At 42.2% G+C, this 20,861-nt stretch overlaps 1 protein-coding gene across 1 annotated transcript in view; it reads right to left on the bottom strand.

The window, feature by feature from the left end:
- The window catches only part of LOC149525859 (uncharacterized), a 101,518-nt gene extending 99,706 nt beyond the window's left edge, over nucleotides 1-1,812 (bottom strand). Inside the window, 1 exon segment of the mRNA XM_089777894.1 lies at nucleotides 1,609-1,812. Coding sequence (XP_089634020.1) covers nucleotides 1,609-1,812 — 204 coding nt within the window.
- Between the last annotated feature and the right edge of the window lie 19,049 nt (nucleotides 1,813-20,861).

Here is a 20,861-nt window from a genome sequence, read left to right as displayed (position 1 = left end):
TGCAGCAGGTCAGGCAAGTTTTATTAAATTCCATAGTTGTTTTCCCAACTTGCCTTCAGACTCTTAATTAGTCCTGTACTTGGCACCCTAGAGTCATAGTAGGCTGGAAGCTAGAGACAGAAAACACCTGTTGAGGTCATGCAGCTCACCTTACTCCTAATTCAGGATTATTCCTACCTTACATTTTCAAACTTGTTTCTCCCCTCCCTCTTCCCCACTATAATTCTAAAACTCCAGAACTGGAAGAGTTTGTCCTTTCCCAGTGAAGACTGTAGAAATGGCATCTTAAAATGGAGAGGATGATAAATTATTTGAAAGAAAAGAACCAAAGAAAATGTGTTGTTTTTACACTAAGGCTGGATTTTGGTTTGATAAAAGCCATAAAGACATTCAGCAAAAACAGTTGGGTTCATCTCAGGGGTTGGACTCCAAGCCTAACACATATATAGTCAGGATCTTCAATACAAATCAATGTCTAAACACAGAAGTTCACCTTGGAACTACACAAAAGAGAGACCATTAGCCAGGTACCACTCTGTTTCACATTTTCACCTGTTCAGACAGAATGCACTTGCACTCAGTATAGTGGGCATGTGGAACACCTAAGGCTTTGCTTAAGCAACAGGTAAGGATTTGCAAGGGCTTGCTCCACCAAGGTGAATCTCAACACAATATACACTGGGGCTGATGGGAAAATCCCAGAGTCAGATCATCCCCTCTGTCTTGTTCTGAAGGTCAGATACACATTTTGACAGGTTTAAAATTGCCTTCAAACATGGACACTCCACCAGAGAAGTCGATCACATCAAGAATAGGCCATTCAAATAATCTGAGAGAACCTGCTTCAGTACAGAAACCCTGCTGGCTCCACCTGCACATCACTAGCTGTATCTTACCACTGGAATCCCTGGAAAGTATCATGGAGCAATTACACAATTGATACTCTCTAGTGGTCCCCATCACGCAGCTGGGGACAACCCCACCCAGTGCAGGGTGAGTGTGCCCATCTCCCTTGTGGCATTCCCACAATTCTAGTCTTTTTCTCTCCAATCCATGCCTGTGGCTCTACTTGCAGTCCTACGACTCAGTGGTGCACCTGACAAAGTCAGCAAATCCATCCTGATCCAGGGCTGGGTGGCCCAATGGCCAGAGTCAACAAATTTGCCCGTATTTGTCAGGTAGAGGGCACAATAGCAAGAGTCAGTGACTCATCCCTATTCGCAGGGCAGCACAGCCCAATGGCTAAGGTTAATGGCTCATCCCTATTCTCAGGGTAGTGCGGTCCAATGGCCTATAGTCAATAACTCACCCCTATTGACAGAGCAGTGTGGCTCAATAGCAAGAGTTTGTAACTCCCCCCAGCTATAGGGTAGTGTGGCCTAATGGCCAAAATCAATAAGTTCCACCCACCTCACAGGGTTGTACAGTACCTCCTCAAGGGACAGGAGACAGGGGAACAGTTTATATCCCCCAGCAGGGGGGTCCAGAGCCTCCCACTCCACTGGATCTCACCCCAGGGACCTCTTAATGGCTGTAGCTCTTGCCACTGAGTCAGCGGGGAAATGCTCTGACCAAAACATGCTGACTCCCCAGTGTAGGCTCACTCACCTGATAGCTGTTGACTTCCTCTGGTCTGCTTCCTGATGTGGTCAGCTCATCTCCAGTGTGGATCTCTGTCTCCCTTCCTTGTTTGTGGTTTGCCTGCTCCTGTTTGCCTCTGGATCCTGTGATATCTCTAGGAGCAGCTGGCTTTAGCCTGTGCTGTAGTACTTCAGTGGTCACTGCAGCTTCCCTGGGGCAGACAAGGCACATCGTCTCCCTCCAGCCACCGGCCCCAACTTTATCTGTGAGCATGCCCAGTAAGATGAAGGGGATGTGGCTTTCTCAGCGCTCAGAGTTGGGTTTACCCCATTCCTGCCTAGTGCAAGGTGAGTGCTCCCCATCACAGTATCATTAAACAATTACTCAATGGGGACCACTTCCTGAAAGAAATCTTTCCCAAAATCCCTCTTCAAACAACCCCTCCTCCACAACTTTACCACTTCTGATTATCAGAAACAAACTCCCGGGAGGTCAGGACACACCAACTCAAATCAGCAGCAGGCTCCACCAGAACAACAGCTATAAAACCTGCAGGTGTATCTCAATTGCTACCATGATCAATACCCCCACAATACATCTTTCATGATCCTTGGCCTGCATATGCCTATTGCAGCTGCAGTGTACCTCATCAAGTGCACTAAATACCCCCAATAACAATTAGGTGTGTGAAACCAGACAACCATTACACTTTCAAATGAGCTCACATGGCAAAATGATAAAAGATAAAACAGCATCTCACCTTTGGGCAAACACCTTTCACAAAATTATCCTCCCTATCTTATCTCTCCACCCTGGGCCTCAGAGGAAACCTGCACAGCACCTTCAAAAGACAAGCCTGGTTATTTAAAATCATAACTTTGCTAGACACTTAAAATAATGATCTTAATAAAGATAATGGATTTATGGCTTCTTTCAGCAACCTGTAACCCACTAACCCTCCTGACTAAGGACTCAGGCTATCAGAGGCTCAAGCTAAGGGGCGATTAAACTGCAGTATAAACATTCAGTGTCTAAACACCGCCTGGGCTGTAGGACCCTGGAAGGTGGGAGTGTCCCAGAGCTTGGGCTCACGTTTGTACCACAATTAAACAGCCCCTTAGCCTGCAGCCCATGAGCTCAAGTTCTCTGGCATGGGCCAGTCATGGGTTTTTAATCACAGGGTAGACATACCCCGTAAATGCCATTCTCAGCTCTGAAGAAGAGCTCTGTGTAGCCTGAAAGCTGGTCTCATTCACCAATATTGCTCACCTTATCTTTCCAGTACCCTGGGATTGGCATGGCTACATCAACACTGTGAACAAAATCTCAAAACAGTTCCTAATCCAGCATTTAAGGGCAATCCAATACAGAGTATGATAGGAAGACTGTGTCTAGGCTGGCAAGTTTTTCCGGAAAATCAACCGCTTTTCCAGAAAAACTTGCCAGCTGTCTACACTGGCCACTTGAATTTCCGCAAAAGCACTGACTTCCTACTGTAAGAAATCAGTGCTTCTTGCGGAAATACTATTCTGCTCCCATTCGGGCAAAAGTCCCTTTTGCACAAAGCTTTTGCGCAAAAGGGCCAGTGTAGACAGCTCAGATTTGTTTTCCGCAAAAAAGCCCCGATCGCGAAAATGGCAATCAGGGCTTTTTTGCGGAAAAGTGCATCTGGATTGGCACGGACGCTTTTCCGCAAAAAGTGCTTTTGCGGAAAAGCATCCATGCCAATCTAGATGCTCTGTTCCGAAAATGCTTTTAACGGAAAACTTTTCTGTTAAAAGCATTTCCAGAAAATCATGCCAGTCTAGACGTAGCCAAAGTGTTCCGTTTGGCCATCTTCCAAGCAGTAGGCTACTGCAGCAATTACTAACCCCCTGCCAGCTGCAGGATATGTTTGCTGCCCAGCCTTCTCTCCAGAGACAGCATCCGATCTGCTACCTGTGGCTTTGTTCTGGATCTCATGCAACCTTCATATTTCTTATGAGTCCACTTTCCTCCCACCTCAGATTGTACTTCACTTTGACATCTTCTGGGGAGAATGGAACTATCTACTGACCAGATATCAAACCGGAGAATAACACAGCACCAATAATGGGCCAGCAGGTTCATTACAATATTTTCATTCTGATCAAACATCCCAAGTCCCGTCTTCAAACTTATTTTCCTCTCTATATACTGGGGTTAGTGCAAAACATATCTTGTAATAATACTGGCCTAACTCAAGACCCAGATTTTTTTCCCACCTGGCAATGTTTGCACTGCTTTGTTTACCTAGGTGTGTTTCTTTGTTTCTCTTTTTAAACAAAAAGAAGGTCATTTTAACAGGGACACAAAGAGGTTTGCAATGGTATTTTAGAATCTGGTGATTTCCCACATTGTAACCAAGTGCATTGCCAGCATTCCACACATAAAAAAATCCAGGAACAGGTGTGGGGGGGGGGGAGGGAAATGTGACTGTCCACTAGGAAGGAAAGATGACTGTGTTTCATAACAGTTTCATAACAGTCTCACCAATATGCACTGCACTTCTCCCTTTATTTTGCACATATACATCTATGCTTATATACCACTATTATTGCAGAGAGTGTAACTAAATGGCTAGTGTTACCGGTAGCTGGACACTGAGCCCTTTACCCTCCACTACACTGATGCAAATATGTCCAGTCAGTAATGACCATCACATAATTTCTAAATTATCTTTTGAGGAGGCTGAATTGGATTATGGCTCCTGAAACACCTTATGCTTCTGAGCAGGATCAATGAAAGCCTTGCCACCAATCAGAGGACAGCACCAAATGCCTCACAAGCTGTTACATAAACTGCAGCTGAGCATATGTAACATGAGTCTCTTACTGTCCCTACTAGATAGCCTTGACTAATATCCTCGTATGTGAGAGCCACCATCTTGGCTGACATACCAGTTAAGTGTGAGCTGCCATAGCTTAAGGCAGTGATGGGCAACCTGTGGCCCATTGGGGTTCTACATGTGGCCCATGAGACATTTTGTTTACTGTTGCCCATGAGCAGGGTTGCCAGATTCTGCTGGTTTCCATCCGCATAGGTTTTTTTACTACAGTAAACTTTGGATAATCTGGCACCTTTAGGACCCAGGGGGTGCCAGATTATCAAATATGCTGGACTATCGGAAGGGGGGGCTATGAGGGGTCTGGGGTGGGGGGATGCCACCCCAGACCCCTCATAGCCCTCCCTTCCGATAGTCTGGCTCTGCCCCAGGCGTCCCGATTCAGCCGCTGCTGGTGAGTTTCAGCAGCGGCTGAATTGGGAACACCTGGGGCAGAGCACCTGGGGTGCTGCCGGGTTGGTCCGGTAGCGCTGCCCCTCGGCACTGCGAGACCAACCCAGCAGCACCCCAGCTGCACTTGGGGATGCCTGGGACAGAGCAGCTGGGGTGCTGCCGGGTTGGTCCCCGTAGCGCCGAGGGGCGGGCCCTACGGGACCAACCCTGCAGCACCCCAGCTGCTCTGCCCCAGGCGTCCATGATTCAGCCACTGCTAAAACTCACCAGCGGCTGACCAGATGCGCCCCTGGTGTATCCTTTTTCCACCATGCTCTGTGTGATCTTGACATAGATATTAGCATTTTTTTTTGACACTTTGTAGTTCTACCTGAATTGATTCCTCTTCCCACACAGCAATGAGGTCCAGGATCTCCTGCACACTCCATCCTACAGCTCATTTGTGATCCTGGACATTCCTGGTCAGATGTGCTGCTGAGGTGTGCTGCCTACACTGAGGTCTGCTCGCCATGCTGGCTGCACTGGAAATGAAATTCAAATTTTCCCAGAGCTTTTTCTGTGTACCTGAAGAGCAGCAGAATTGAAAGTCCTGGCCAGAACAGACACATTGGGGCAGTATGGGATACCTCCTGGAGGCCAAGAACATGGACTTTAGTACTCTACACTAAAGACAACAATATAGGGTCGAATTTTACTGTTATTCACCATGAAAAGCAGAAGTATAAAATGCAACAGGCTTGGTGGTGTGGACTTGTTTAGAAAATTGATCTAATGTGCTTAAATTCAATCTATAGTGTAGGCCAAGCCTTAGTTCTGTAACCTTACTTTCTCATCTTGCCAGCAGTATTGGAATACCATTCCTAGCTTTCCTAGATCTTTGCAAATTATAATAGAATCAATTCATTTATGTGTAAAGTTACCCTTAGTTGCAATTTAAAAAATAAAAATCAAACCTATCTATATACTGCATACTTGAAATCCGAGAAATAGAGTTTTGTTTAAGATTGTGGTCACAATATATTACATATCAGTTCAAGTATTCACTCTTTGCTAGCTTAAAAACGTTTTGATTTAGAGTCCTTTTATTTTTAAAAGTAAAGTCATAATTTGGGGCTTTGGAATATTTAGGAAACATTACAATCTGGTTACGTGTATTAATACAAAATAATTCTGTTTATGAAAAGCCTCTAAATACAGGGGTTCAACTCCTGGCCCCCAATATAGGCCTTCTGCACTGTATCAGTGGTGTAACAAGACCAAAAACTTGCCCTAACCAGTATTTTAGCTATCCATTTTTCCATTAATTTCTAGCCTAGAGGTTCATGAAGTATCAGCCTCTAAAATCACACTGTTCTGATTACTATTATACTTTCTATTCCAGACTTCAATTCTGCATAGATTTTAGAAACCACATTCTCAAACTCTTAGAAGTGGAACCAAAGTTGTACATCATCTAAGAGTCTGGAATGCCAGCTTCAAATGGCATAAAGCATGAATCATGAACTATAGTTAATGAGAATGCACTACCAAAATCAGGCCAGAATTGAAATAGGGAGTTGAGAAAGCAAAGCAAGGCACTCACTTAAATAATATCATTTTAAAGTGTAGGTGCTGCTTCGCTTATTAAAATATAAGTTTACAATATTAAACCTTAACTTATACAATTTCATAAAACATAAAAGTAAAATAATATTTGTGCTTCTGCTGTGGTTATAAGAGGCAGATTGATGCTGGCACTACAAGCTGTTCTTTTTTGATACCTTCAAGAGAAACTGAAATGTTCCAATGAAATGTCGGATTTTCTTCTTTTTTCTAAGCCGATTTTCTCTACTTAACTTCAGTGGGCTGTTGCAGCTCCTTCACCATGAGGAAACAATCCCAGCCTATGGAAAGAGCTGGCAACTATAGGGGGCCTCTTAGATTTTGTTGAGAGAAAGAGCCATAGCAGAGGTGTGAATAATAATTTTCCTAAATTCCCTGAAACTATTGACATTTGACACAATTTAACATAACAAAAATACTGAAAACGTATTTTAGTAAATTAAAAACACCCACGCTTTAAGCAGGAACAAACCAGCCCAAAATGGTTAGAACCAGTATAAGCTTCACAGAAAAACAACTTTCTGTCATAACATTTTTTAGCAGTCAACCCCAGAAGAAAAAAATAGTTGTTTCATTTTGCTAAATTCAGCAACTGCATTACTCGCCAGACTGGTGTGCTGTGTGTTAGTTTCAAACTAAAGATGTTCAATTGTGATTATCTGGCTAATCGTGTGGTCAATATAATTTATATTGACTACACAATTAGTCGATAAGGACCGCTCTGCAGAGCCACAGCAGGGGTAGCTCCAGAAGCCGGCTCGAGCCGGGACTGAGCATTCCTGGCTCGTGCCAGCTCTGGACAGCAGTGGGAGTAGCAGGGTAGCACTATGGAGATGGTGCTGGGGGGAACCGAATTTTAAGAGGTAGCAAGCTGGGGGAGTGAGTAGTCGATACTGCAGTTGACTACTTGCTAACATCCTTATTTCAAACAGCTGAGTTCTGATGCTAAAACTGAAAATGAGCTCCAAGCCAAGTGGTTTCCACTAAGTTAAAAAATAGAATAAGCATTTGGCCTCCCGGTGCAAATCCCTGGACACTTCATAGAACTTGGGGTAGATGTGAACCAGGTTGTCATTCACATATTAAACAAAACTGCTAACTTGCCCACTTAGGGTATGTCTAAACTACATGGCTCCGTCGACGGAGCCATGTAGATTTGTTTGTTCAGTTTGTCGGCTCAGCGCGGCAGCCATTTAAATTTAAATGAAGCTGCGATTATTTAAATCGCAGCTTCATTTCCCTCTGCCAATCAGCCTAATCTACATGGCTCCATTGATGGAGCAATGTAGTTTAGACACACCCTTACAGAAAAAGTATTCTGGGGAATTGTAAGTGTTGTGTTCTTAAAAACTATACTCCATGCCAACTCTTTTTAAGCAGAAGCTTTCCTGGAAATGTGGTAGAAAATAATGAAGTATCAATTAAGGTGAAAGTTCAACAACCAAGTGGGCATTTCTTCAAGAATATCCATATTAGGTAATGTGGGTCTGATTCTCTCCTCACAACAGTTTTACACTGGTGGAACTACTAACTCTAATGGAGTTAATCCTGATCTATGCCACCGTGAGAAGAAATTCTGGCCTCCCTATATGTAACTAGTATATTTTACTGCATGAAATTATACCACATAATCATCTGTGCTCAGCAATTAAACATGATGGGTACTTGACCTGGAACAGTGTAGCTAATTCTCAGTCTCATTCTTAAGAATGATATTGTCACATCTGAAAGTTATAAGAAGAGAAACAAAAATATTAGTGGGAAGGACTGACTTTGTGATAGATCTGTGCCTGTAGTGTAACTCAAAAGGCAAACTTACTTAATCAGCCTTGGTTAGTGTGCGAGAGTGAAGAGAGAAGGGCCTGGCTTCTCATGAGTCAAACAAAGCCTTTTAGCCTAGCTAGCTCTTCCCCAGCTTTATCTGTAGCCAATGCCAGACCTGGAGGGAGGATAAAAGAAAGGAGCCTGGCTCAGTTAGGAGCTGACCAGCAAGGAGACAGGAGTGTGGTTCTGCAGTCTTCAGGACCTGAGCCAAAGCTCGTCCACTTGGCCAGCCAAAGGAGCAAGTAAGCCTCCAACCCCCCATCCCTGGGGCAAAAGGGGGGAAACTACTCAAAAGCTTCAGTGAGGAGGGAGAAATGTGAACTCTTGGGGCCATGCCTCAAACGAAAGGACTGCATACAGATAGTAGGCTAGAATTCCCAGTCCCGGGGCATAAGTGGTAGGGGTCTGTACCTCTTTTCTGTCAGCTAAATCTGGGATCTAACCACTAGGCCACCCTGGTGCCAGGGAGACCCAGCCACAGTTTGATTTTGAACTGCATCCATAAACCTCCAGAGATTCAAAAATGGGAGCAGAAAGGAAGGGGTGCAGGTCATGTGTTAGTGGCAATTGAGCCAATCTGCAGCATCCATTGAGTGTGAAGGATAGTGACATTATTATTCATCCATTTATATGGATGGATCAGGAAAAGTATTTTTCTACTAAGCAGGTGATGCACATTTCATCCCTACTCACTGCCTTAATTGGAACTAAAATGGCTGCAAGGTAGCACTAGTACACAGACTCACCAGTAGGAGTCATAAATTTACATACATGCCATATCTGACTGGTATTTACTGTGCATATTGATTCCTGCAACCAACTCAGGGTCTGAGTTCAATTCCATGGCATCTCCTGCTTCTTCCTGTGTCAAAGACGCTTGCTCAGAAGTTGCAGCTCATTGAAGAGTTCAGGATGGATTCTTGTAACCAGGAGAAGTGGAAAGCATGTTTCCTAGGACATCAAGATGTTCCAAACCAAATACATAACCAACCTGTCAATCCGATTTACATAAAGTTTGCATCAAACAGTTAATTTATTCTACACTTCTTAGCCGGATCAATCATATAATAACTAACACATGTCTTATTCTAATCTGCTATTCCTAGAATAAAAAAATTCTAGCATGTTCTGGCTCTCCCATAACCTCATTAAAACAGCCATATTGGGTCAGACCAATGGTCCATCTACTCCAGCATCCTGCCTTTCCACAGTGGCTGGTGCTTCAGAAAGAATGATCAAAATAGGGTAATTATTGAATCATCCATCCTCTGTTGTCAAATCCCATCTTCTGAGGACCACCCAGAGCAAGGAGTTGCATCTCTGCCCATCCTAGCTAAAAGTTATTGATGGACCTATCCTCCATGAGCTTATCTATTTCTTTTTTCAATCCCATTATAATTTTGGCCTTCACAACAAATTCTACTGGTTGACTATGTCTTGTGTAAAGAAGTACTTCCTTACGTTTGTTTTAAACTTGCTGAGTGACACCTAGTTTTTGTAACTTTAATGTCATAATCTCTCATTGTAGTCTGTGGGATAAGTAGATTGTAATGTGTTTTTCACTTTTGGTTCATTGGGTATTATGTTCATGTGTTTGCACTTGGATAAGAAGATGATGTCTGTTTGGCTCTGTGCGAGTTTCCTTATGCAGTTGATTCATTTCCACTCCAGATAGCTAAATGCAGTGCCTTGCATGTTTAAAAGTCTCAGAGGGGTTATTCCTGTGAAGGAGTAAATAAAAATTCCCTCCTCATTTTCTCCACAGCATTCATGATTTCACAGGCCTCTCTATTGTATGTGTTAAGGGGTCGACTCATCACCGGGGCTCCTCCTGGCTGCTCTAAGGATTTGTTCTTTTGGGGTCTGATGCCCCCTTATACTACTCGCTGCAGGCCCTGTCACCACTCCCTCACACTCTCTGCGCCTCAAGGAGATCTGTCTTCATTGCTTGGCCCTGTGACCAGGGCCTCCCTCCCCCCCACTTCAGCTATCAGTCTCTTCTTCCAAGATGGCAGTATTCCCTTTGCTGCTCAAACCATGCCACTTTCCCAGTGTCTGCTAGGGGAACCAAAGCATGCCCTGTACTCCAGGTTCCAGCTCGGAGATCCTCTAAGCAGCAGCCAAGGTCTGCACCACCTTAAACTTTAACACCTTTTCCCAGTCTTCTTCTATACCTTCTTCATCTATTTTCTCTTCTACTGTCCAGAGTGTAGCAACAGGCTCCCTCACTGCAGTCCCCTCCCCCCAGCGCCTTTTACTGCTAGATTTGTGACTTTATCATTGTCCTACCTGTTCTTTCCCTGCTGGGTTCTTTCATTTTTCAAGGGGTTACTTATGGCAGCTAATGTCCTTAACTGTGGCCTGTACAGTTAACTGGTCTCTCCTCAGCCTCACTAACCCATTCTAGGCTGCTGTAAGATGAACGTTCCATCGCTTGCCTCTTTATCATCTCTTTTCTAAGATGAACTGGATGGCCTAATAGGTCTTTTCAACTTTAACAGTATGTTTCCTGGTTTAATCTAGCAAATCTGTAACTTTCAGAAGGTCAGACTAGACGAGGACTTCTTATTTCTGAAAATATGAGAAGTGGAAAAATGCTCACTAATTTAAACAGGACAAGGATTTATTCCTGAATCTATATTGTAAAACCATTACCTGCAGCTTCTGCCAGGACTGAAGTAACAGGAACATTATAGTCAGGATGGAGGGATATTGGAAGAGCTTTGATGGGCATCCTGCAAAATGCTGCAATTAGTACCAATCCTTCATGAATATTACATTTACTCTTTTTAAGAGAGTTTGTGTAGTACTGTAGTATTATTTTATTTGCTTAGAACAGATAGGATGTTCCCTGGTCCTAGCAGCTTATTATTGAAACAGAAATTAAGGCTGTAATGAATAGACTAGACAAAAGATAAACTTATCAAAGTTGCTAGTGCAAATAAATGTTTATCTCTTAGCCAGAACACTTTACAAAGATTTAGATGAAGTAAAAGATCTGTTTAAAAAGGATTTGGGAAAGGCAACAAAAATACCCACAGTTTTTAGAAAAATGTGAATGTGCAGTTTATTACATTCATGTATTTTTCAGAAAAGGAGGAAGTGAAGTTTGACAGCATTGTCACTTACATAACAGCAGGGAATTTTCTTGACTTAATACTGACTCATGCTGCAGGTCTTGCCTGTATTCCACTGCCGCCGCGCTTTTGCTGACTCACTGCAGCATCAGTACAAGAAAATCAAACAGCATATCAGCTGTTTTATAATAGCCGCTCTGAGCCAAATCAGCAGCTGTGCTGAGCATTCCTTCGCTGAAGTTTAGGAAGGTGACAAAAAAGTACACTTCCAATTTTTCCCAGTCCTAGAGCTACTATGCACCCAGGTCATATCTGTAAAGACATTTTAGAGCAGCCTTGAGGCTGCTATAATCTGTACCATCTGCCCATCATCAAGCTGTGACATCATCCAGGGTTGCCTCAGTAACCCTGCCTCCCTGCATTGGTTTCAGGGATACGGAGTGCAATAAGAGCCACTGTAGTGGGCGGTTCTATGCTTCTTGAGGATCCCTATGTGCAAGAGCACTGCTACAGAGACTAGATCTGCATGGTTTAAGACCACTCTATGCTGCTGGATTAGTGTAAAGTGGTTGGGCAGTAGCATAGGACTGGGCCCTGTAAGACAAATACAGTGTCCTTTCTATATTCAAACCACTGGTACATTCAAATATTTTTGCAAGTAGAAGTATAGCCCATCTTGTTGGTTAGTAAAACCAAGACTAAAACTAAGGAGGTCATTGCTTGCACTTGTGTACTTAAGAAGTGCTTCCTCATCAGTAATTATAAAGCATGTGACCACTCTTATGCAATGTTAAAGCAAAGTGAACTGAAAATATATTGTGATATATTTCGTAAGTCTTAGTTTTTCAGCTATCTCTTTTAATGCAAATCAGTCATGCATTGATTCTGCATTTAACAATGTCTGTTTAATTTCCCCCCTAAACGTAGTTCATATGAAATGTAATGGGAAGAATTCTAGTAAACCTCTGATAGTCAGATTTCCATGGTAAATTATGAACTTCCCCACCCCCAAATATGCATTGTCATTAACACAAATTAAAACCAAGACGGATAGCCAACTAACTGTAGATTAATTAACATTCCAAGTGCATGTTTTTGTTTTCAAAGAAAGGATTGAACTAATCAAGGTCACTTTGCTCTTGGGAAGCTGGGAAGAATGCACCATGCTACGCCAGACTTTGCTGACGTTTAAGAACATGAACAAATATTTCTAACAGGTTTCAGAATGCTTAATGTACAGTAAGAATGATGTTGCATGATGTTCTGATTTAAATGTTAAACCTAATCAAACCTAAACCCAGAAGAGATGAGGGTTCAGTCGTCTTACCCTTGTTCAGGTAGGTAGAACTTATGCAAGACAGTTGTCCCGCTGTAATCATTGGGTCTACTTACCTGAGCAAGGACTGTAAATCAGGCTGCTAAGCTAAAAACTGCCTGCTGCCGCTGAAACAAATGTGATTTTTTTGTGTTTGACTTCACTGAGAGCAAGACTTGGACTTTTAATGCTATGAATATTAATAGGCTGTTGCTATGCTTTAATGTAGAAGAGAGTAATAAATATTGTCTAATATGGACACATATTGCATTGCTAACCGTTATAACTCAGTGTTTTCTAATAACAGTCAAATATGTGCAAATATTGACTCACTAATTACTATTCCACCACCTTCAGGAGAACTCATCTGCTGGAATAACAGGCAAACAGATGAATAAAATGCACATACAAAACATCGCCTGAAAGCCCATATGATGTCCTAACAGTCACTCTACATGGACTCTTTTAGAATATTCTGATTGCCAAGAGGAGGAGACTTTATTTGGGAGCATCTGTCACTGATCCTGTCCTAGATAACCTGAACTCCAGGTACAGACGCCCGCACGTGCACATGCACGCACACTCTGTCTCTGTCTGTCTCTCTTGGACTGCAGCTACTTTAACAAGATCAGACAGAGAGAGGAGTGAAGCAATAAGAAAATAGAGCAATGACCATTCCAGACTCTTCCATTGTAAGCATCACATTGTTGGAAGTGGGGACCTGTCTCCCCACTTCTTTGCAGCTTGGATCAGATGCTCAGCCCTGTTCTGCCCACAGTGCAGCAACCTGGTGGATCTGCCCTGGTGAAGATTCCCCCAACATGGGGTAACTCTGGGTAGCATATAGAGCAGATATCACCAGCTCAACCCTGCCTTCCTTTTTGTTCCTTCCATTTGGGAGGCAGGGACAAGAGAAAGGAAGCATGGCCAGAGCACCCTTGCATTCCAATACTGCTGTAATAGTCTCTTAAGTGGGCATTATCAGCAGGTGCTACTTAAAACAGCACTGGTGTGGAACTTCATAATCTGTAGCTCCATAATCATCCCTAGATTTTATGCATAGTGCCTTATGATACCCATCTGGGCTCTCTACAACTGATCTTGACTCTTCCCAGATACCTGGATTAAAAAGGAGAGAAGTATTGCCCCTTCATCCATTTGTTCATGTCCTGGAGTGTCAATCTGGACATATCAGGAACAAAAGGCCTCAATGTAAACTATTTCCTAAGTCATCTTGTTTAGCTAAGCACTAATAGGCATCTGTCTAATTGAGTGTTGTTTTATATACTTTCATGTGACTCTGCAGCATCAGTTTAGCCAGGGCAGAGCTCCCAATGCCCGTATTCTGTGTAAAACAAATACGAATAGGCAGCTATGTTGGGTCATTAGATTTTAAGCAGAAGTCCCCACTGAAAGTCAAAGGTGAGTTCTACTTATAGTTTAATGGCATGATGCAGCTGTTTGTGTCAAAACAGTTTCCTGCAGAGAAAAGAGGACTTTTATATCAGACAATACCAGCCACAACCCATTGGCTACATCTAGACTGGCATGATTTTCTGGAAATGCTTTTAACGGAAAAGTTTTCCGTTAAAAGCTTTTTCGGAAAAGCACGTCTAGATTGGCAGGATGCTTTTCCGCAAAAACACTTTTTGCGGAAAAACGTCCGTGGCCAATCTAGATGCACTTTTCCGCAAAAAAGCCCCGATCGCCATTTTTGCGATCGGGGCTTTTTTGCCGAAAACAAATCTCTGCTGTCTACACTGGCCCTTTTGCGCAAAAGTTTTTCGGAAAAAGACTTTTGACTGAATGGGAGCAGTATAGTTTTTCCGCAAAAGCACTGACAAGCTTACATGAGATCGTCAGTGCTTTTGCGGAAATTCAAGCGGCCAGAGTAGACAGCTGGCAAGTTTTTCCGCAAAAGCAGATGATTTTGCGGAAAAACTTGCCAGTCTTGACACAGCCATTGAGTTAAAATGATGATTATCCATTTGCCACTCTGTATACTTTTGGAAGGCTTTGTTTGTATTTGTTTGAGGTGTTTTTGTTTTGAAAGGACAGGTCCAAGTGAGCTAATGACGTTCTTATTTATATTGCCTTTACTTCAGTGGAATTAGTCAAAAGTTATAATGGCAGGAGTAATCTTGTGCCTGAACTCTCACTCCATAGGTTGGTGGGGCAAACAGTGCTGTGGAGGGAATACACTCAGTGGCTGGGAAACAGAAACCATATACTCCATTGTGTCTCTCAACAGCAGATTCCCTAGCCAAATAAGGAACACTTTTGACCCACTTCATAGGGAGCCCTAGTCTCCCACAACTAAAAATTATGATGACAGTATGGGGCTTCAAGGTTAGAGCATGAAGAACATTTTTCTCCACTGTCTGTAAAGCTCAGTAAATGATGAATCTGGGAAAGTGAAGGAGGGAGGAGGAAGAATAGAACAGAATCATTGTAAGAAGCAGCTCCTAATCAGGGGCATCATTTCAGAAAACTGGGTGGGTGGGAGAAGTTATATATACTTGTGATGTGATATTATAGCCTGCAAAATCGGGGGCACAAAAAGTGTAAGATACAATGAAACATAAACCTACCAAAAATTGGGGTGGATGGGTCAACTGTGTCCTTTGCCTCTGAGCAAAAGATACCTCTGCTCTTGATTAGAAAATGGCATAAGAGAATGAAACGCTTCAAGATTGTTTTTTTGTATCAGATCACATGGCTTGACAGGACTGAGAAAATGAAACCAGTTGTCTGGCACCTCCATAAATGTCACTTATAAGAACAGCAGATGAGAAGCTGCGCATTTCAGACATCTTCCAAAATCATAACAATTATTTGTTATAGGGAACCAGTGAAAGGATACTCACTCTCTCCCCTGAGAGAACAGACAAGTAACAAATGAGGACTAGAAGACTCAGCTATGGTTTACTGTCAATGTTTGAAGCCTTTTAAACTTGATCATTTTGTCCCTTGAGAAAGATGAGGTGACTCTAAAGCTTCTGATCTTCTTCTTTCCATAATCAGCTGTCCCTATTTCCTTGAACCTATTGTCCTGTTGCAGTGATTCTCCATTAGATTGCCTCATTATGGCCACATGATGAGGGCCTCATTTCTGGAGTTATGTGAGACCACCGATCTCAGCTTTCTATTTTATTATTAATTATTATTAATAATATCTCTAGCCATCTTGGTTACAAGGAAACCCTATGAAACATGAGTTGCTGCAGTGACATCCAACTCTGCAGAGAGCTGGATAAGATAGCTCTGTGAGATGTGAACTTCCCAATTTATTTCAGTCAATTTACAACTATGGAAAACCCCCATTTATTTTACTCAGCTATTAACACTGAAATCCATTGCCCTAGGGTGTTCTGCCATCACCTCAGCAAAGAGGTGGATGGCTCCTTCCTGCTATTCCCTCCCCCTCCCAAGGCTCTGTGCAGATTGTTTTGGCCAGCACATAGACCCAGCTCACTTGAAAACAGGGAGCAGTGGTCCATTGCAGAAGTCTCAGACTGCTTAGGGGGGAGTGGTGGCAAGCTCTCGCCAGCTATCTCTTGCATAAGAATACAATAAAGAAGAGGGTCTGGGGTGGCCCTTCTGAGGCCAGAATAATTCACATGCATATCTGAACTTCCACAGTAGTATTTGGTTTGTGATTTTGATTCAAGCCCATCTGTAATCAAATTAAATGGCACTTCCCAGAGGGAACTCTCTTGCTACGTATTTCTGCAGCAGCACTTAAGCTCAAATACCATCGTTTGCTTTAAGAGTTCTTTACAGACTATTGAAATACAGCCATATACAATTAATGGATGCTGTCAAAAACGTTGGGAAATAGTTCTCAGATGTCATGAATGGGCCATGAAAAAAAAGGAATGTTCATGATTATTCTATCTTGTCTAAGAAATAAGTTCCATTAATTATTTCATTGATTATACTGGACTTCTCTATTTTAATTTTCATCACAGATAGGACTTTGCTATAGATATCTTTATAAGAACAAATTGTCACAGCTTTCTTCTCTGCCTCTAACCTGCTGAGCATTGCTAAAAATGAGCACAGGCAGGCAATGGGTCCAGTTGTTCTGCAGGAATTCCTCTTACTCACCCACTACCTTTATTATTAAAAACATTACCATTTCCAATATCTGATTTGTGCCCATTAATTCTTTGTTGTAGAGACTGTCCAGTTTGACCAATATACATGGCAGAGGGGCATTGCTGGCACTTGATGGCATAGATCACATGGGTGGATGTGCAGTTATATGAGTCTCTGAAGTGGTGGCTTATGTGGTTAGGTTCTGTGATGATGTCGCTTGTATAGATGTGTGGACAGAGTTGGCACCGGGGTTGATTGCAGGGGTGGGTTACTGGATGAGTATGATGGAGGTGTGCTGCACGGTTGCTGGAAATAATTTGAGATTAGGGGGTTGCCTGTAGGCAAGGATTGGCTTGTCCCCCAGGACCTGTGAGAGTGAGGGGTCATTTTCCAGGATAGGTTGTAGATTGTTGCTAATGCGCTGGAGGGGTTTAAGTTAAGGGTTATAGGTGATGACCAGTGGGGTTCTATTGTTTTCTTTGTTGGGCCTATCATGAAGAAGCTGATGCTTCTCTATGACAAAGGATTAAAGGACAAAAATCTGATATTCAAAATGGTAACAGAGAAACCTGTTGGAGAACATTTCAGTTTGCCGGGCACACGCTAAGGGATCTAAAAGTGTCTATTATTTCAAAGCAATTTCAAAAATCCCCTGGAGAGAGAAACTTCAGAACTGGGTTTCATTTACAAGTTGGACACTTTGAATAGAGGTTTAAACAAAGACCTGACCTGGATAGGATGCTTTTTTTCCACATCCTAATGACATTAAAATGCTAAGCATCGGGTACTTTGAATACTTATAGCCCACTCTATTAGCCTCATTTACCATGGACATGCTAAGGATGCATCTATCTACACTGCAGCATTATTGTGAGATAACTAGTGTTAATTCAAAATAACAATGCGAGAGTCTACACAGCCATTCCATTATTTCAAAAAAAATTCAAAATAATGGACGGCTTATTCCAAAATCTGTAAAACTCATTCTACGAGGAATAACACCTATTCTGAAATAGCTATTTCAAAATAAGGCATGTATAGTTGCTCCACTGCTACTATTCTGTAAAAGCTCCTTAACAGGGTCATTCTAAGTTATTCCTCCCCAGTGCCTCCTGGGGCTCTAAATCAAGATAGCATGCCCACATTAGGGAAGCCTGCTTCGGACTAATTTTAAGGCTTCCTTGCAGTGTAGACATGCTATTTCGAAATAAGCTATTTTAGACTACCTATTCCAGAATAGTTTATTTCAAAATAAGCATGCAATGTAGTTGTACCATAATGGAGAAAAAAATGTTGCCAATTTTGCCCTTCTCTTTCCCTCCCCATCCCCTCTCTTTTTTTGCTGTTTATTTGCAACCTGGACCCCTTTACTCCATTCATTTCAAGAACTGGGTTGTGCCCATGAAAGCTCATGATATCATGGTGCGTTTTTGTTAGTCTCTAAGGTGCTGCAGAACTATTTGCTGGTTTTTAATTTTTTTTCCTCAATAATGTCCCGCAACAGAAAGATAAAAGGACACCATGAAAAGAGAGTTTAAACTGCATCCAGACTGTATTAATTCAGTTAAAGTTCTTTGAGGAACCCCAGGACCAGCTCTTCTCTGCACATTCTGCAGTATGCCCCCACTCGTGGGGCTCATTTCCTTGCTACCACCTCTTCCTTAGTTCTCAAAGGCAACCTATCTGGTGCTTTTTCAGAAGGAAACTTCTTGAGTAGCATCCTCTGAGGGACACTACCTAGTTCTAAAGGAAGTTCTAGCTGAGCGGTGAGGTGTGTGCAAGAATTCAGAAAACTGAGGAAGCTTGTAGGCTCCACATGAAAAATATTTTTGACATGAATGAATCATGGTCAATTTAATCAAGTACTGACTTTTCAGTTCACTTATATAATGACTGGATCTGATCTGAAGACTACATTCCTACCAACAATCCCATTTTCCATCAGGATACTCCAGCTGCATGTTGGCCCACAAACTGCCATGCATTCCCCGGTATCTATCTAGTCATGTCACATTTGGTGTACTGCAAATAACAAGGCCTGAATTTATAAAGTTTCTGTCCAAGAGTAATTTAATTTTTTTAAAGCTATGTGTTCAAGTAAAAGACCAGCACAGAGGTGAAAAAGAACAGATTGAAGTACATTCATTCTGCTCCTCTGAACACCATTTTTTTTTCTTTTTATTCTGGCATGGCCACCCAAAGTTTGCCCAGCAGAGAATCTTTCTGGCAACCTGCTGGGGCACAAGGACTTGCCTACTTGGCCTAAAAACACTGTATATCCCCTAATGTTCTGGACAGAGACATGCCTCACAGAAAACAAGCCCCAACATACAGGTTCCACCTCGAACTAAGCAGTTTATCAATTGCTCATTTTAAGGAGCTGGGAGACTACAGGCTGCATTTAGCTTCATATATAAGAACATAAGAATGGCCGTACTGGGTCAGATCAAAGGTCCATCTAGCCCAGTATCCTGTCTGCTGACAGTGGCCAGCAGCAGGTGCCCCAGAGAGGGTGGACCGAAGACAATGATCAAGTGATTTGTCTCCTGCCATCTCCAGCCTCTGACAAACAGAGGCCAAGGACACCATTTTATCCCCTGGCTAATAGCCTTTTATGGACCTAACCTCCATGAAGGTATCTAGCTTATCTTTAAACTCTATTATAGTCCTAGCCTTCACAGCCTCCTCTGGCAAGGAGTTCCACAGGTTGACTATACACTGTGTGAAGAAGAACTTTCTTTTATTAGTTTTAAACCTGCTATCCATTAATTTCATTTGGTGTCCTCTAGTTCATCTATTTAGGGAATTAATAAATAACTTTTCTTTATTGGCCCTCTCCACACCACTCATGATTTTATATACCTCTATCGTATCCCCCCTCAGTCTCCTCTTTTCTAAACTGAAAAGTCCTAATCGCTTTAACCTCTCCTGATATGGGACCCATTCCAAACCCCTAATCATTTTAGTTGCCCTTTTCTGAACCCTTTCCAAGGCCAAAATATCTTTTTTGAGGTGAGGAGACCATATCTGTACACTGTATTCAAGATTTGGGCATACCATAGTTTTATACCAGGGCAGTAAGATATTCTGGGTCTTATTTTCTATCCCTTTCTTAATAATTCCTAGCATCCTATTTGCCTTTTTGACTGCTGCTGCACACTGTGTGGAAGTTTTCAGAGAACTGTCTACAATAACTCCAAGATCTCTTTCCTGATTTGTCGTAGCCAAATTAGCCTCCATCATACTGTTCGTATAGTTGGGGTTATTTTTCCTGATGTGCATTACTTTACAGCCTCTCCAGAACTAGACCTCAACATCAGAGAGTAAGAGGTTATACAGCTGTATTTTATAAAAGGAAGCAATGTTGCAAGGCATACCCAAGTGTTAGCATGATAACTGATTTATGGTCTTGAAATGTTGCAACAATTTCCATATTTTATAAATGTTGTTGTGGGAGGAAATTTCAGCAAAAGAAAAAAATAAAGGAGGGAACCGCTCATTAATGTCTTCACAGCAAAAAAAGTAAGAGAATCAGAAAGAGAAAATTAGTATAGCCAAAGAGGACAATGGTGTAGAAATGGCTACAGCTGAATCGCAATGTGCACAGCACAGCCTACAGTATAATTTGGAGGGGGGAAATGAAGTGGGAGTTGGGTTTCAGATCGAAAAAAAAGCATAAAATAAAGTAAGCCAGGAAGAACACGGCTGCAAGGAGAGATTTATAACCAATCTCCAAACAATGTTTAGCAGCGATTAACTGAGTTGCTGTAGAGACAGTTCAGTTCAGTGAATGCTCTTTTTAAGAAGATACATGAATGGCAAAGCTTAAAAAAACCTCTTTTTCATAGAAGTATTGCCTCTATTAATAAGAAATACATAGAAGACCATGTTCTAAAAGATGGAAGCAATTTATGGGACACGTTTCTCACATCACCTCAATTTGATGGTCTGATTTCTTGAGCAAACATAGAAACTAAACACTGCTAAGTTAATTCAATTCTAAGGTTCTTTCATTAGTTCTTTCATGGTCACACTTTATGAGACTGCACATACAAATAATTTCCCTCTGCCCCAGAAAAGAGTTTTGAATGAGCCAAAATTCTTC

The sequence above is a fragment of the Pelodiscus sinensis genome, chromosome 1 (genome assembly GCF_052426305.1).
Source record: "Pelodiscus sinensis isolate ZL-2025 chromosome 1, ASM5242630v1, whole genome shotgun sequence".
In the NCBI taxonomy this organism is placed as follows: Eukaryota; Metazoa; Chordata; order Testudines; family Trionychidae; genus Pelodiscus; species Pelodiscus sinensis.
The sequence above is the reverse complement of the archived record's forward strand: the minus strand, read 5'-3'. Positions and strand labels throughout refer to the sequence as shown.